General features: G+C 39.2%; 1 protein-coding gene across 1 annotated transcript in view; it reads right to left on the bottom strand.

Annotated features, from left to right (window-relative positions):
* Positions 1-380: 380 nt before the first annotated feature.
* Positions 381-17,467, bottom strand: part of Fhl5 (four and a half LIM domains 5) — a 35,739-nt gene continuing 18,652 nt past the window's right edge. Inside the window, exons 3-7 of the mRNA XM_032909014.1 lie at positions 7,168-7,338; positions 6,354-6,528; positions 4,539-4,708; positions 925-1,111; positions 381-451 (exon numbers count right to left, since the gene is read on the bottom strand). Coding sequence (XP_032764905.1) covers positions 381-451; positions 925-1,111; positions 4,539-4,708; positions 6,354-6,528; positions 7,168-7,326 — 762 coding nt within the window. The 5' untranslated portion in view covers positions 7,327-7,338. The remainder of the gene's footprint in view (positions 452-924; positions 1,112-4,538; positions 4,709-6,353; positions 6,529-7,167; positions 7,339-17,467) is intronic.

A 17,467-nucleotide genomic window follows, 5' to 3' on the forward strand; every position in this document is an offset into this window, starting at 1 on the left:
ATTGTGCTTAACTTGGAAACCACCTCCTCTTTTTGCAAGTGGAAAACCTTCAATTTTAGCTTAGAGAGAGGAAGAGAGAGAGAGACTGACTTGAGGTTGGAGGAGGAAAGGGAATAACAATTTTTGTTATGCAATCAGGGATATGAAATATGACCTAAGAATACTGGGGATGGAAAGTGGAAATATGGCTCTGTCGCATTACTAATGACAGTAAATTGTCTGGAAGGATAGCGGCTGGGTTTCTCAGGTCTCCTGCTGGCTTCAGCCTCTTTCCCACAGGATTAACAGTTCAGAGAAGGTTCTGAGAAAAACATAAGGCACTCTTCCAGCCCTGTGAGAAGCTACTTAGTATGGGTCGATTTGTCATCTACATTAGTTTTTCAAGCCATGTTTCGTGTACTTTGCTTCTTTAGTAGAATACTATATCGCTTTCTTTCATAATCAAAAGTTGCTGCAAGTGGAATACAGATAAGGGAGTAATGCATTTGTTAAAGGCATCTAGAAATCCAACTATTTCTGTGCTATGTTACTCTACAGCTTTGGGTATTTTATAGAATAGTTGAATTTAATTAAAACCTTTTGTATTTTAAATCTGTTTTGGCTTTTGTTGGAAAGTAGCCCTTCTGACTCTCAACTGGGCCTCTTTATTAGAGCTTTCTCTGACTTTTAGCTTACCTGTTTTCCTACCTTGGTCTGTGACTGTCCTTAGAAACCATACCAGTAGGTTTAGTATTTACTTTTTACAGTGTTCACATCTACATTATACCATAACATTTCATTGAGAGGCCCCATGTAAAATTTAAATTTGTAAGTGAGTGATCTACTTGTGTTTATCTCATGTAATTGATAGAAAATACATATTTATTTGCATTTCCATAGTTATAACCGCATCATGATGGAACCATACTGAGATGAAACACTTACCAGTGATGGGTTTGGTGCAGGCTGCACACTTTTTAGCATAGAGATGGTTATAGCAATCCAGGCAGAATGGGAAATCATCCTTTGACATAAATGCCTCCTCATAAAGCTCTTTCCTGCAGCCGCTGCACAGAAAGCACTCTTTATGCCATATCTGGTCACGGAAGGTTATCCCACCAGAAGTTATCACCTGCAAAAGCATCATCAGAAAGGTAGTGAGCACGGGTACCCTTGCAATTCAGACCATCTCATGCTTCCCTGTCCCCACACTTGGTGCTCTGAACTATGTACCACACTGTGTTAGGATGCTTTGCTTCCTTGAAAACGTCTGTGAGTTTTTAGAAAACTACACGAGAAGCCAAATGTTATAGAGATCATACAGAACATCAAAGATGAAAATAAGTCTGATTTTCTTAAGCAATGGATCAGAAAAGAGGCAGAACCATTTTGGACTCAGGGACACTGTAAAGGAAGCAGGTACTTGATTTACTTCGCCTTTCAGTAGGTTTCCTATCTGTATCTTCGAAGATCTTTTGCTAGGTCTATTATAGTTCTACCCAACATATTTATATCAATTTCTGACCTCAAAGAATGCTGGAAAAGAAAACAGACACCGCAGTACTTTTCTTGAAACTTTTCAGCATGTCTGAGAGGACACTGAGAGGTGGAGATCCTGGGTAGAGCTGATGAGCATCAATCATTGTGAACAATGACCATCTTTTTACCCCATCCTCAGTACTGGACAAGGATGACGCTGCGGAATAATCCTCCGCTCATGCCTGGGCAGATGCTGGAGATGAGCAGTCAGATGATGACTGATGGTAACAGGGTTATTTGCTATGGGTCCTGAGATTTTGAACAAGGAAAGTTGAAACTAATGGGTGATTTTTCAATTTTAGGCTCAAATGATGTACAAAGTTTGAATTCTAACACCCGCCAGAACTCACAACATTTGTGACATTGTACATTGAGCCTCAGTTGCTTCTCAGGTCTTCATTTTGCTCATATAAGTGCTGAACCCAGGGCCCTTTAGCTAGGGGATATTTTTGCAGCTTAGTTAGCCACACTATATCCTTTTAAAAGCCAGGTTAAACTTCATGTTCTTTAAAATGAAACATCTTTGCAGAGTATCCAGGTTGATAAATACTTGCTATGTCTTCCTGTGTGTAGCTACATTACAATCATCTCTCTTCTTGAGAAATCCACAGATGTTGACCTCCATAGAGCTGCTGAGAACTGGAAGATGTTCAGATCCATCTTACAAAGACCAAAATGATATTGAAGGTAATAGACTGCTACAGATCTGTATGAATTTTACTAGATCTTTAAAAATGTAGCCCCACGTTAAGCCATCTTTGTCTGCTAGTAAATACACACATATTGTTTACATCTATCATATCGAGTTTTTGAAAAAATATTCTAAACCCCTTTAACTATCAGATTCTTTTAGAAACTAAAAGATTTTTGGTATAGTCAATTTTTCCTAAAGTGGAAGGCACTGCACTGTTCTGAATCGTAAATAGGGGAGCACAGTGGTATTTTGTGAAGGCAAACAATTGAGGCCTCACTGGCTGTCAAATGCTGTCAGCGAGCAGGCAAAATCATGCTTCCTTTGATTTGTTTGGTCAAATGATTTGTAGGCTGTGCTTAAAGATCAGAAACTTGAAAAATGGATTCTCTGCAAAAAAAAATATATCCAAAGCTCTGGAACATTTGAAAAAAGTTTGCTCAAATCATTGCATTTCCCTTTTTGAAAAGTAGGCCTTTAGATGAAATCTAATATCAAGTTTGGTTTGCCACTGACTTAGAACAAGTTTCTTCCCCCTGCAAAGTGGAGATAATAGTGTGTGTGTGTGTGTGTGTGTGTGTGTGTGTGTGTGTGTGTGCGTTTGTGTGTGTGTGTCTTTTGTGTGTATATATGTATGTGTTTGTCTGTGTGTGTTTATATGTGTGTTGTGTGTTGTGTGTGTGTGTGTGTGTGTGTGTGTGTGTGTGAGTGTCTGTCTGTCTGTCTGTCTGTCTGTCTCTGTACAGGTTAGAAGTTCGCCCATTGCTCCCCACCTTAGTTAGTGAGACAGGGTCTATCACAGGGCTTTGGGTTTTCCATTTCATCTGGACTGGCTCTGCTTGCAGATTTGTGTCCCCAGACCCAGCTTTTAGGTGGGTGCTGGGGACTCTGAACTTTTGTAAGTGCTTTACCCATCGTGCCGTGTCCCGAGCCATGATTTTGAACATAGCAGAGAGCAACTGAAGCATTGAAGAACACATTAACTCTACTTTTTACTGTTAAGAAATGAATTTGAAGCATTTCCAGTCTGACCTACCAGCTTTTTAGTAGAAAATTTAGTAACAAAATACAATGGGGGGTACAATGGTATTTAAAGGTCTGGATGTCAAATAGTTTGGCTTTATTTAAGCAAACTTTTGGGTTTTCTGGTTTGAATTGAAAAGAATCTTTTTCCTTTCCTTTGATCACAATTGTTTATATCCAGATTTTTTAAAGGAGTATATAGTTTAAAATTTTAAATAGAAATAACCTGCATCATTCTCTATATACAAGCTAATAAGAGCATTTCATTAGTGTCTAGTGCTTCAAATCCTATCCTCCATGTAGCACAGTCTTCCACAGCCTGTGAAGGTGAATGAGTCATCCAGCTGTCCAAATGCAAATGTAAAAATGGTTTTAAGAGAGCTGTCAGGACACTTAAAGCATCACAGTATTCGGGAACCAGGGTACCAACCCCTCACCATGATTCATTGTTCTCCTTCAACGTACAGCATCATTCTAAACTCATGATGCTTCATGACTTAAGGACTTCTTCAAGCATATCAATATATATTTTATGAGATACAGACAGGATTCATCAAGATGATGGACATGCATTGCTTTTCATACAAAAGCATGGAGGATGAAGTACCAGGTCATGTTTGTTTTTTAAAAGTGACTTTTCCCTACTCGGAAGTGTGCTTTGAATAGAAAGCAAGTCAGCGTACGATTCATTTTTGTGCTGCCGTGAGAAATGAAAGAATTCGTAGCTCTTGGATTTTCTGTGTCCGCATGCCAAATGGATTTCTCTCATGATCTGTCACCTACTTAAGCCAATCTCTTGAAAACACAGAGCCTGGAGCCCAGAAGAGAGAGTTACTGGAAAATAATAGGAAGGTTTCCTAGTACCCTATTTCCCTTAGTCACTCTGAGAGGCAAATCCTTGTTTCTCTGAAACACATAATAGTAAGTGGATCAAAACTGCATACTAAATGGTTCAAAACTGTCTTCTAGGAAGCAAAGAGGAATGCACTTGTACCAGAACAAAGTCTCTATGAAGCAGTGAATGGGACTGGGAGATCAAGTCACCTGTTTACCATTGAATATTAGATCCATGATCTAAAGTGGAATTTAAGGCTACTAAAAGGAGTAGGCCATCTTCATGGTGACGGTTTCGGTTTGGGATGTGTTGAAATTTAAAAATTACCTCATGTATTAGTTGTAGTATGATTGGGTCACTTCATTCCAAATACATAAGGCAGCTAAAAAACAAACAAACAAACAAACAAACAAACAAAACAAAACCAATGTTCTGGAAGGTTCTACAGCTATACCCTCTTTAGATAGTTACCTTCTTACAGAAGTTGCAGTAATGAGCAAACTCCTTCTCAAAACAGGGCACACAATAATTGCCACTCTCTTTCGAGATCAAAGGCTTGGTTCCTATTGGCTGTCGGCAGTGCTCACACACAAAGCAGGTTTCATGCCAGTAATTGCCCTTAAATTCCATTTTCCGAGAACCTGAACCCCAAAGTAAGACACCGTTAGTACAAGTCAGGCACATTTGTGTTTCCTATAAGAAAACATACTACAATATTTTAAAAATAATAGTAATAAAAGAATTGCCCTTTAGAGCAACAACATTTTTTTGTTTTCTGAGACATTAGAGAAAAGAAGGATTGCTGAATATCTGCTATAATAAGAATGGGACACCCATAAAACAAAACAAAACAAAACAAAACAACAACAACAACAAAAACCTCTTACAATCTCTGCATAAGCAATGGGAAAGTCCTGCGTGTAGAGACTTAGAATTGCTCACGGTTTAAGCCGAGTCATCATCATCATCATCAGGGATAATTACCAATACCCAGAGCACTACCCCTGAGATCCATATTGGGAGAAAGTCTTCTGAATTTATTTGAGTTACCAACAATGATAATGCTGATAGTAATAATAACTAGAGTTGGGGGATTGATTGACTCATGGGATAGGAGAGGACCAAATTAGCAGAGAGGGAAGAAAGATTTTAAGAGCCAGAGAAACAGGAAATCTGCTATCAAATTGTCCCTTTTAGCTACGAGAAGGGAGCTGCATCCACGAAATCTCAACATGGAAGCCTAAACTAGACCTGAACACTTCCCAACACAGTTGATGCTCTACCATAGGGGAAATTCCATCAGGCCTCATACCTAGGTGAAGAACTACGATTAAGGGATGCTGAGAGAGAAATTCTTAGTATTTCCTGAGGCTGAGTCCCGACTAGTTATCTAATAGTAAATGGTCAGTTCTAGAAAACACACCTGCAGGGAACATTAAAAGGACTCATTAGGTTGTGTTTAAATGCTTATTTGCTTACATATCCATGTAGGAACAAAGGTTAAAAAGAGGTTAGAAATTTGAGAGGGGACAAATTTAGGAGGAGTAGGAGGGAGAAGATTAAGAAGGAAAATGATATAATTATATTTTAATTAGATTTTAAATGAAGTTATCTACATGGACCATTTTCTCCCCTGAAAGAAAACAATTCCCCTCAAACCTGTTTGAAAAAAACAATTCCCCTCAAACCAGTTTGAATCAAGCTATCAAATGATGCCTTTTGGTCCAGTGAAAAGGCCAGACAGGTAAAGGAGCTTTCTGCTCTGTCTGATGACTTAAGTCTGATCCCTGGACCCCACATGGTGAAAGGAGAGAACTCCCTCACACAAGTTGTCCATTCACATTCCCAAAAGAAAAAAAATATACGCAAATGAATGAATGAATGAATGAATGAATGAATGTTAAAGAGGGAGGACTATGACCAATCTCTTGTGAAGATTAATCCCTTTAATGCCACCGATTATGCTCAAGATAGGGTGTTTTCAGTTGTGCCTCTGGTATAAGCTTTGTCCTTCAGTTCTATCTCTGGCTCAACAAGTCTGAACTGGATTTTATGAAAAGACGACATTGGTCCCTGCAATAATATTACAAAGTTGCAGAGCACCGGAATTTATTTGTTCAAGAAGAATAGATGAATTGGAAACCAGGGGAAGAAAGCAAGAACAACACTTCTTAAATCAGTGTTGTGAGTCAGTGATGCTCTGTGAATAGAGATGCAGTTTCCTTAGGCAGGGCTAAGGGGACCTCACCCAGCAGGATGGCTCTCACCCAGCAGGATGGCTCTCACCTGGCATGATGGTTCTCTTGCAGTGGAAGCACTTGGAGGAACACTCATTGGAATAGCAGTCTGTGCACAGCAGGCGCTCATCCTTGGCAACAAAAGGCTTTTCCACCAAAGAGTGATGGCATTTGTTGCACCTGAAGCATCCTTCATGCCAGTGACGGTTTTTGTAACAAAGATCCTTTCAGACGGGAAATGAAGTTAATTAAATGAGCTTGCAATAAAACAAGATGCGACCTTCTTGGGACCTAGTACCCAAATAAGTTGTGCCACTAGCCTGAGGAGAGTTGTTGATACTGTTATCTATAGAAAGAAGACTGGGACATAACCTGGGGCTTGTTTGTCCACTAAAGGCCACTGAAACAATAATCTCACTGGATTTTGTCAATATTCTCTGTGTTTCTCTTATAGCCTACCAGACAGGTTTTACATGGAGTAAATGTAATTTTTTAGTTGCAGTATCATATTGTTCACTGAGACTTCAAACAAATGACAAACACAAAAACAGGTAACACACACACACACACACACACACACACACACACACACACACAGAGAGAGAGAGAGAGAGAGAGAGAGACAGAGAGAGAGAGAGAGAGAGAGAGAGAGAGAGACAGAGAAATACCACAGGACACCATCAAATACATGAACCACACCCCACCACACACACAAGTCTTTGGATAGTATGAGATTAAAACATATGTTTCACAGTCCCACACAGTAGAAAATGTGGGCAAAGCCAACACAGAGAAAAGGAGCATCCTGAAGCAGTTACCTACTGTACACGAGCGGTAGCTGTGTGAACAGAAGTGATTCCTACCTTAGAATCTGATTCGATTGGTTCTTTACACTGCTCACAATAGTTAGAAAAGATACGATCGTAGCAGGAGATGCAGTATAGATTATCATCCTTGAGTACATACTTCTTCCCAAGAAGGGATGCTGTGCAATATTGACAATCAAATTGAGTACTTGTCATTTCAATTGTATCCTGTGGATAATAAAGTGATTTTTGTACATTACCTATTGGCATTACAAATGATAAGTTCTTGATAAAATGTGAGTCAAGCATTTGAGTTTATACATTACTGGCGAAATTTCATAAATTTGGGAAGTTGATTGTAGTCATGGTGCTTTAGGAAAGGCTACCCATATTGTCAGTTCTTTGATTTTTTTCTCTCTCTCTTTTATTTTGCTTTTATGAGACAGGGTTTCTCTGTGCAGCCTTGGCTGTCTTTGAACTCTCTCTGTAGATCAGGCTATCCTTAAACTCATGGAGATCCACCTGTTTCCCCACCAAGTGCTGAGATTAAAGATGTGTGCCACTGCCACCCAGCCAGTGCCACCACCACCTGGCCTTCTTTTTCTCAAAACTGAAGGGACCCAAATCCTGAAACAAAATCTTTTTTCACCATATACCAATGTGAAAATCGGTGAGAACATGGTACACAGGAGATATCCCACATCACCGTGATGCTGGGACCTATAGACTCGTGGTTAAAACTGGCATTACATAACTATCATGAGTTCTGGAAGTGGAATTTCACAGAAATAACAATTCCTTTTTTTCAAACTTGCATAATTAGTGCATTCCCATTTTTTACTGCATTTTTTATTTCTAAACATATTAAATTCCCAATAAGGGTCTTGCATATTAATCCCAAGGCCTTCCTGTTTTCTTCTCCTCACCTGCTCTTCTAGACAATGACTAAAAAAAACTGTTTCCTGCTAGGTTTAGTCATCTGGAACTGTGCCTTGAAGTGTCCCCACTAATCTGAAAACACAAAGTTTTTCTGCAGGCAGGATTCAATCCACACGCTAAATTTTTATGACTTTGGTTGAATAATATCCCAAGTATGGAGATGCAGGAAACACTATAGTATTCTTTAAGCTCCAGCACAGGACCAGAATATATATGGTACGAGTCAGTACAGTAGCCTCTAACAGAATAAAACAGACTTAAAATATAAATCTAGGGTTAGGGTAAGACTTGGAATTATTTTATAAACCCAGAAAAGCAGTGAGCATGCTATTTTCATTATAGCTAAGAACAATAGTACTGATTTTCTTTGGAAAAATAGAATTTACAATCTCTGGATTTGTTGGAATGTATTTTGATTCTCCTATCCAGATGCCTTTCACTTTAGAAAAACCAGTAGATCAAGTAATTCATACAATAGGGCTTTAAAATATTTGATGCTAATTTGTGCCCACTCCATGTAAAAGGCTATTATTAAACCTTATTTTCATATTTCAGTGGTGGAGTCTTTAACAGAGTTTCTTGGCAAATCCATTGTTAGTAATTCCTGGTGTAGTGGTTTTGTTTATTGCTCTTCACAACTAAGTAGGGGGAGGAAGGAGGATCTGGAACACAGGGGTCTTTTCCCAGGAAAGATACAGACTCAAACTAGAAAGTTCCCAAAGGGATGTGGCCAAAATTATCTGCAAGGAACACTGAATTCCTTATTTGATTGATTTCACAGAAAAGTCTATTCCTAGTGAGTACAAACATATTCAAAGGAGCCTGAAAACAGCAGGAAACAGATCTATTCCCTTGAAACATTAAAAATATTTCAAATTACATTTACAGAGATCCATAGGACACCTTTAACTCCTTTCACTTAATATGGAGATATCATTTTCATTATGAGTATGTATTTAGTTTAAAATGAATAGTGTACCACCAAGGAGTATGGGTTCCCTCTTGGGATGGGAGTACTTAGAGGACTTCCATTTTATGAAATTTTAGTATACTGGAAAAATAAAGACAAAATCCTTCAAAAGTGGTACTACTCCAATAGTTTATTTAAAACAATTATTTATATTCAACACTAAATACAAGGACAAGAACACACCATCCTCCTTTCCCAACTACACAACAGCCTTTGTTCTACAGAAGAATTCTTAAATAAGCTTAATCATATCTCTTTACTTTCTAAAAGATTAAGGAAAGCTGTTTTATTCTCATTTGTAAAAACATCAGAGTTGGATAGGTTAAAAGCAAAATATGTTCAACATTTTAAAAATCTTATAAGTTTGCATCTGTAAGATTATACTCAATATTAACTCAGTGTTAGCTGACTTTTTTCTACCAAGACACAGTTTCCTCACCTTATTCAGGGGATTGTGAATATAATCTGAAGTAAACAAGCAAACTGTTTATTTTTGTCTTGGCAAAAAAATGCATTAAAAAGTCAGACCTCATTTCAAGATGTCCATCAGTTAACTATGGATGTATAAGTATTCAAATATTTTATTAAAAATAATAGGAATATATATACATATATATACACACACATATATATATACATATATATACATACACACACACACACACACACACACACACACACACACACACACACACACACACACACACATATATATACAATTCTTTGGGAGTCAATAGAAAGACCGGTGGGAAAGGACTTTCCTTGGAAAAGATTAGGGGAGTTCAATTGCCAGAAATCTGCAAATGAAGAAAGGAGGGAAGGTGGAGCATCTTTTGGGTATATGTCTAGGAGCAGTATAGCTGGGTCTTCAGGTAGAACTATTTCCAAATTTTCTGAGAAACCTCCAGGTTGGTTTCCAGAATAGTTGTACCAGTTTGCACCTCCACCAGCAATGGAGGAATGTTCTCCTTGTTTCACATCTTTGATAGCATGTAGCATGTGCTGTCCCTTAAGTTTTTGATATTAGTCATTCTGATGGGTGCATCATGGAATCTGAGGGTCCTTTTGATTTGCACTTTCCCGATGACTAAAAACAATGAACATTTCTTAAGTGCTTCTCAGCCATTTGAGATTTTTCTGTTAATTCTGTTTACCTCTGTACCCCATTTTTTAATTGGGCTATTTGATTTGTTGGTATCTAACTCATTGAGTTCTTTTTATATTTTGTATATTAGCTCTCTGCCAGATAAAGCATTAGTGAAGATCTTTTTTCAATCTGTAGACTGCCATTTTGTCCTATTGACAGTGTCCTTTGCCTACAGAAGCTTTTCAGTTTCATGAGGTCCCATTTATCAATAGTCAGTCTTAGAACCCAAGAGCAATTGGCGTTTTGTTCAGGAAATTGTCTCCTGTCCCAATGTGTTCAAGGCTATTTCCTACTTTTTCTTCTATTATATTTAGTGTATCTGGTTTTATTTTGAGGTCGTTGATCTGCTTGGACTTGAGTTTTGTGCAGGATGATAAATATGGATCGATTTTCATTCTTCTCCATGCAGACACCCAGTTAGACCAGCACCACTTGTTGAAGAGGCTTTCTTTTTTCTAGTGCATGGTTTTGGTTTCTTTGTTAAATATCAAGTGTCCATTAGTGTGTGGGTTTATTTCTGGGACTTTGACTTGATTCCATTGACTAACCTGTCTGTTTCTATACCAATACCATGCAGTTTTTATTATGATTACCCTATTTATAGTACAGCTCAGACCAGGGATAGTGAGGTCTCCAAGTTGTTGTTGTTGTTGTTGTTGTTGTTGTTGTTGTTGTTGTTGTTGTTGTTGTTCTTCTTCTTCTTCTTCTTCTTCTTCTTCTTCTTCTTCTTCTTCTTCTTCTTCTTTTTCTCCTCCTCCTCCTCCTCCTCTTCTTCCTCCTCCTCCTCCTCCTCCTCCTCCTCCTCCTCTTCCTCCTCCTCCTCCTCCTCCTCCTTCTTCTTCTTTCTCTCTCTCCCCCCACCTCTCTCTGTATTGGGTATTTCTTATTTACATTTCAAATGTTATTCCCTTTCCAGAAGTCCTTTTATTTTTCAGGATTCTTTTAGCTCTCCTGGGTTTTTTGTTTTTCCTTATGAAGTTGAGAATTGCACTTTCAACGTCTGAAAATCATTGTGTTAGTTTTGATGGGAATTGCACTTAATTTGCAGATTGCTTTTGGTAAGATGACCATTTTTGCTGTTAATCCTACTGATCCATGAGCATGGGAGATCTTTCCATCTTCAAATGTCTTCTTCAATTTCTTTGTTTTTTTTTTTTTCAGAGACTTGAAGCTCTTGTCATACAGGTCTTTTATTTGTTGGTTGGGGTCACACCAATGCATTTTATATTATTTGAGTCTATGGTAAAGGGGATTGTTTCCTTGACCTCTTTCTCAGCCCATGTATAATCTGTATAATGGAGGACTACTGATTTTTTTAAATTAGTTTTGTATCCGGCCACTCTACTCCTGAGTATATACCCAAAAAGATCCTCCACCATATCACAAGGACACATGCTCCACTATGTTCATAACAGGTTTATTCATAATAGCCAGAAACTAGAAACACCCCACATGTTCCTCAGCCAAAGAATGGATATAGAAAATATGGTTCATTTACACAATGGAATACTACTTAGGTATTAAAAACAAGGACATCATGAATTTTGCAGGCAAACTATCATCCTAAGTGGGGTAACCCAGTCCCAAAAGAACATGCATGGTATACTCACTTCTAAGTAGATAGCTATTACCCATAAACTACAGGATACCCATGCTGCTTGCCATAGATCCAAAGAAGCTAAAAAAGAATGAAGGCTCAATCAAGGATGCTTAAATATCACTTGGAAGGAATAAAATAGCCATATGATTGAAAGAGAGAACTGCATGGGTGAGAGGGTGGGGAGGGGAATGGGGGTTTCAGGATCAAGTGTGGAGTGAGACAGAAGAGAGGGCCAGGGGAATAACTAGAAATCTGCAGCTGGCAGGTGTGGGGAGTGGTAGAGGGCATCTCTGGGATATACCAGAGACTGGGATGGGGGAGGCCCCAGGAGTGTATAGGAGTGACTTTAGCTAAGACTCATAGCAGTGGGGATATGGAACCTGAAGAGGCCACCTCTTGTAGCCAGGCAAGACACCCAGTGGAGGAATAAGAACACCAATAAACACACAAAACTTTTGACCTAAAATTTGTCCTGACTACAGGAACTGCAGGGAAAAAGATGAAGCAGAAAGTGAGAGAATGCCTAACCAACAACCAGACCAACTTGAGAACCATCCCACGGGCAAACACCAATCCATAATACTGTTAATGGTACTCTGTTATGCTTGCAAACAGCAGCTTAACATCGCTGTCCTCTGAGAGGCTCCACCTGGAAGCTGACTGAAAAGAGAGGCAGAGACTCAGAGCCAAACAATGGCGAGAGCTCAGGGACTCTTATGGAAGAGTTGGGGAAGAATTGAGGACCCTGAAGGAGATAAGAAGTCCATAGGAAGTCCAACATGGTCAATTAATTTAGACCCTTGGGAGCTCTCAGAGAACGAACAACCAACTGAAGAACATACACGGGCTGGATCTAGGCTTCCCTCTTAACTCCACACGCATGTAGCAGATGTGCAGCTATTCATGTAGGTCTCCCAACAAATGGAGCAGGAGCTGTCCCCGAAGCTGTTGCCTGTCTGTGGCTAACTGGGTTTCCTTGTGTGACCTCAGCGGGAGAGGATGCACCTGGTTCTGCAGAGACTCGATGAGCCAGTGTGGAGATATGGGGGGAGGGGAAAGAGCTCCACCTCTTTGAGAAGGAAAGGGAGCGAAAGAGGGAGGGACTGTGTGAGGTGGGCAGTGATCAGGATGTAAAGTGAATGAATAAATAATAAATAAATAAATACATAGGAAATAACAAAAAGAAGGGAAGAAAGGAAACAAGGAAGGAACAAGCAAACAAACAAGTAAGCGAGCAACCATTTTCAGTTTAAAAGGAAGGAGAAAAGACACGTAGGAGGTTGCCTCAGGAAGTGAGAACATATTTTTACTGGGGTTGATGAGGCATACAGGAAGACCTTGAAACTGTAGGACTTTGAACCTCTGTCTAAATGGAGAGAGATGGAGAGGTTAGACAAAAAACAAACAAACAAACAAAAAACTAAAAAAAAAAAAAAACCCTCCTTTTAAGTTGTATAAAATTTTACCAGTCGTCCAGTCATTGTGTGTTTGTGTGTGTGTGTGTGTGTGTGTGTGTGTGTGCATCATTTTGTTTTTTTTTTCTCTCCTTTGTGTATGGAATCACCATCATGTTCTAAACTCATAGCAAAACTGTATTGCCCAATGGGTGAAGCTGCAGGCAAGAGGATGGGGCGTACCCCTCTCCTGGTGCTAACTTGTCAGAGACAGCAGAAAAGTTTGTTTTTGAAGGTTTAAAATCCTTGAGCAAACCTGCTTTGGTTATGAGTCTTAAGAACTATTAGTATTAGTAATATGCCCTCCATGCAGTATGTCAACACATGTCGGTATACACTCCTAGTCATTCATGTGTGCCATATAACTGAGACATTTGTGTCAAGCTTCTAAATTCATCCCACAGTTGATATAAATTTAAGCTCATAATTTTTATGCAGTACAGGTTTAGAAGGTTGCTTTAGAATTGAACGATGTATCACCCAGCACAGGGAGATAAACAAGATTGTGTTTTTCCTATTCTTGCTCTAGAGTTTAAATTTGTGTATACAAGTTTCCCAGCCGAGGAGGATGTTTCCTAGGTTCTAGTTTTCAAGTAAAGAATATTTTTCTGTCAAGTTATATTTTATGTTGAGGAACTGATGAGGAGGCTGAAGTTCTGAGCAGCATATCTACTTATATTTTTTTTTACTCTGCTGGCCAGAACCAAGAGACTCACCACAGGAATACTTGACAGAGCATGCCAAGCAAGGCAAGGGCAGTGAGGACTGGCAGCCATCCTTGAGGTCCTTAATATGCTCACAAGGCATTTACATACCTTTCCTTTATCTATAAAGTATATTTTATTTGTAAAAGAGCCAGCTAGTGGTTGTAAAGGGCTATATAAAAACATATGACACTTACAACATGTTGGCAGAGAGTATGTATATAATCTACTAAGAGCGTTAGGGCATCTTATAAACATCTAAATAGGGTTAGGAAGTAGCAAAGTGAAACAAAACGTTACAGTCACTGAAGCAGCATCCTATGCAGGCCAAATGTTAAAATGTTTTTTTTTTTTTAAACCCAAATCAGAATTTTGAGGGTGGAGACTGAAGATAAGTATTTTTCATTTCTCATATGATTTATATCCAGCTGAAAATTACCTCCTCAAGGAAGGAGGCAGGCACTATTTTCAGCAATCTCAGATTCAGGAACTACTTGGAGAAGCTGAATCTGCATGGGTGCGATGAGCATATTATAGTCCGTCAACCTTGGCTCTCTTCTCTTTCTAGGTGAAAACATTTGTCAGCCCTAATTATCTCCTGGGTCCCCATCAGTGAGTGAGTATTCGGGAAACTCATTTAGCCCTGCTAACTAGAAATCTAGAAAGTAGATGTTTAGTGAATGAAGTGTTCCTAGTTTTGTATAGCATTTTCCTTTGAGCAGCTTCTTGGAAGAGACACTCTCTGACCTATAGCAAAATTTGTACTGTACTCTAGGGTCCCAGTATTCCCGAAATGTAGCCCATGCAGGGGTGAGCTTCCGTGATGCAACTGTCTTGAAGTCATTCCCACACTCCCGTAAGTATCTACAATAAACTCACTGGTTCATCAAGTTTGACTTTGGTAGGATTGTTGCTTTTGAAGATGCCCTATCTGGAGTGAGCCTATCAATAGTGTCACACGACATGCTTTGAATGGATGCCTACAGTTAATTTCCTAGGTGTTATAACCAGATCAGTGGTGAAGTTAGAGGAAAAAATTGGTAGAAAATGGGCAGGCTGACTTCTGAATCATAGGGCAGAATAGACATGAACTTTGCCAGAGGGTAATCAGTACCACCCTTGGTGTAACAAACATTAACAATGGAGTATAATACCCCAGCTTCCTGAAAGCTGAATATTATTTTTATCAATATGCATAGATTCTTTTTATCTTCACAAAGATCTGCCAAAGCACAGGAGTAGTTTTCTCATCTGACAGGTAAAGAAACTATTTTATGAAGTCAAGGCCATTTGGATGATGAAATGCGTGATCTAAGAATTCAAATCTGCACTTTTTAAAAACTGGAGTCTGGTATCTTAGCCAGCATAAGCATCTCTGTTCTTGAGTTTCTGAGGTAGGCCATTTACTATGGGCTAATGCAATTGGGAAGCATGCTTATACATAGAAGGCAGTCATAGACAAGAACAAGAAATTTATGTCAAGTGTCTTGCAAAGCAGGAGATGACATTATTGTATTACGGAACAAATTTGGAATGTTTAATTGAAGTAAATGGCTTCATTGCTTTAAGATTCAATTTACAGTCAAACTTTTTTTCTTTTTTTCCTCAACTTTATTAAATTGGGTATTTCTTATTTACATTTCAAATGTTATTCCTTTTCCCACTTTCCAGGCCAACATCCCACAACCCATTCCCCTCCCCTTCTAAGTGACTGTTCCCCTCCCCATCCTACCCCCATTACTGCCCTCCCTCAACAAGCCCGTTCACTGGGGGTCCAGCTTTGGCAGGGCCAAGGGCTTCCCCTTCCACTGGTGCTCTTACTACGATATTCATTGCTACCTATGAATTGGAGCCCAGGGTCAGTCCATGTATATAGTCTTTGAGTAGTGGCTTAGTCCCTGGAAGCTCTGGTTGGTTGGCATTGTTGTTCATATGGGGTCTCAAGCCCCTTCAGCTCTTTCAGTCCTTTCTCTGATTCTTTCAACGGGCGTCCCATCTCAGTTCAGTGGTTTGCTGCTGGCATTCGCCTATGTATTTGCCATATTCCGGCTGTGTCTCTCAGGAGAGGTATACATCCGGTTCCTGTCAGCCTGCACTTCTTTGCTTCATCCATCTTATCTAGTTTGGTGGCTGTATATGTATGGGCCACATGTGGGGCAGGCTCTGAATGGGCGTTCCTTCAGCCTCTGTTCTAAACTTTACCTCCCTATGCCCTCCTAGGGGTATTCTTGTTCCCCTTTTATAGAAGGAGTGAAACGTCTGCATTTTGGTCATCCTTCTTGAGTTTCATGTGTCCTGTGCATCTTGGGTAATTAAAGCATTTGGGCTAATAGCCACTTATCAGTGAGTACATACCATGTGTGTTTTTCTGTGATTGGGTTACCTCACTCAAGATGATATTTTCCAGTTCCATCCATTTGCCTATGAATTTCATAAAGTCATTGTTTTTGATAGCTGAGTAATATTCCATTGTGTAGATGTACCACATTTTCTGTATCCATTCCTCTGTTGAAGGGCATCTGGGTTCTTTCCAGCTTCTGGCTATTATAAATAAGGCTGCTATGAACATAGTGGAGCATGTGTCTTTGTTATATGTTGGAGCTTCTTTTGGGTATATGCCCAAGAGAGGTATAGCTGGATCCTCAGGTAGTGCAATGTCCAATTTTCTGAGGAACCTCCAGACTGATTTCCAGAATGGTTGTACCAGTCTGCAATCCCACCAACAACGGAGGAGTGTTCCTCTTTCTCCACATCCTCGCCAGCATCTGCTATCGCTGGAGTTTTTTATCTTAGCCATTCTAACTGGTGTGACTTTTTTTCTAGTAGTTAAGTAACAGGCTCTAGGTGACATTTATCAAAACTTAACAATAGCGATAGGAGTAAAGGTGATAATATTTAAAAATGTAAGTAAAGAAAATATCCAATAAAAATAAAAAAAGGTTTTTAAAGAAAATCAATCAGAAGGTTTTATTTCCACTTGACTGATAATAGTGTGTCGTCATTTAAAAAAATTGTTAATGTATTTGAGAAGAATATGAAAGAGATTCAATGCTATCTTTTGCATGAAGAAAATTATTAATGGAAAATTAGAATAAAATACAAATAAATTTCACATTGAATTCTATAACACATGCGTAGATTAAATTACATAGAGTTAGATATGATTTTTACAATCCTATCTTGCTACAGGCATGGATTTGTTCTGAGAACTGTGTCATTAACCGATTTCATTGTTGTAGTAATGGCTAGTTGTTCCCATAAGAGTAGATGGTATAGTGTGTCACATAGGCCATATGTGCAGTCTGAGAAGATGGAGAACAGAGCTGAGACAGGTTGTTAGCTATTAGGAGAAGTAACACAACAGTGCACTCATGTATCTGCCTCTAGCACCGTGGGAAGCATGGCTGATGCAGGATAATGACACTGGCAGAGGGATGGAAACCTGAGGTACTCAGGCTGGAGGTGATCTCTTACTCAGAAGAGGATGATGTGAGATGTGTGGAGGTGAAGCAAGAGTTAGTAGGACCTACGTGAATACACTGA

This window comes from Rattus rattus, chromosome 1, assembly GCF_011064425.1.
Source record: "Rattus rattus isolate New Zealand chromosome 1, Rrattus_CSIRO_v1, whole genome shotgun sequence".
In the NCBI taxonomy this organism is placed as follows: Eukaryota; Metazoa; Chordata; class Mammalia; order Rodentia; family Muridae; genus Rattus; species Rattus rattus.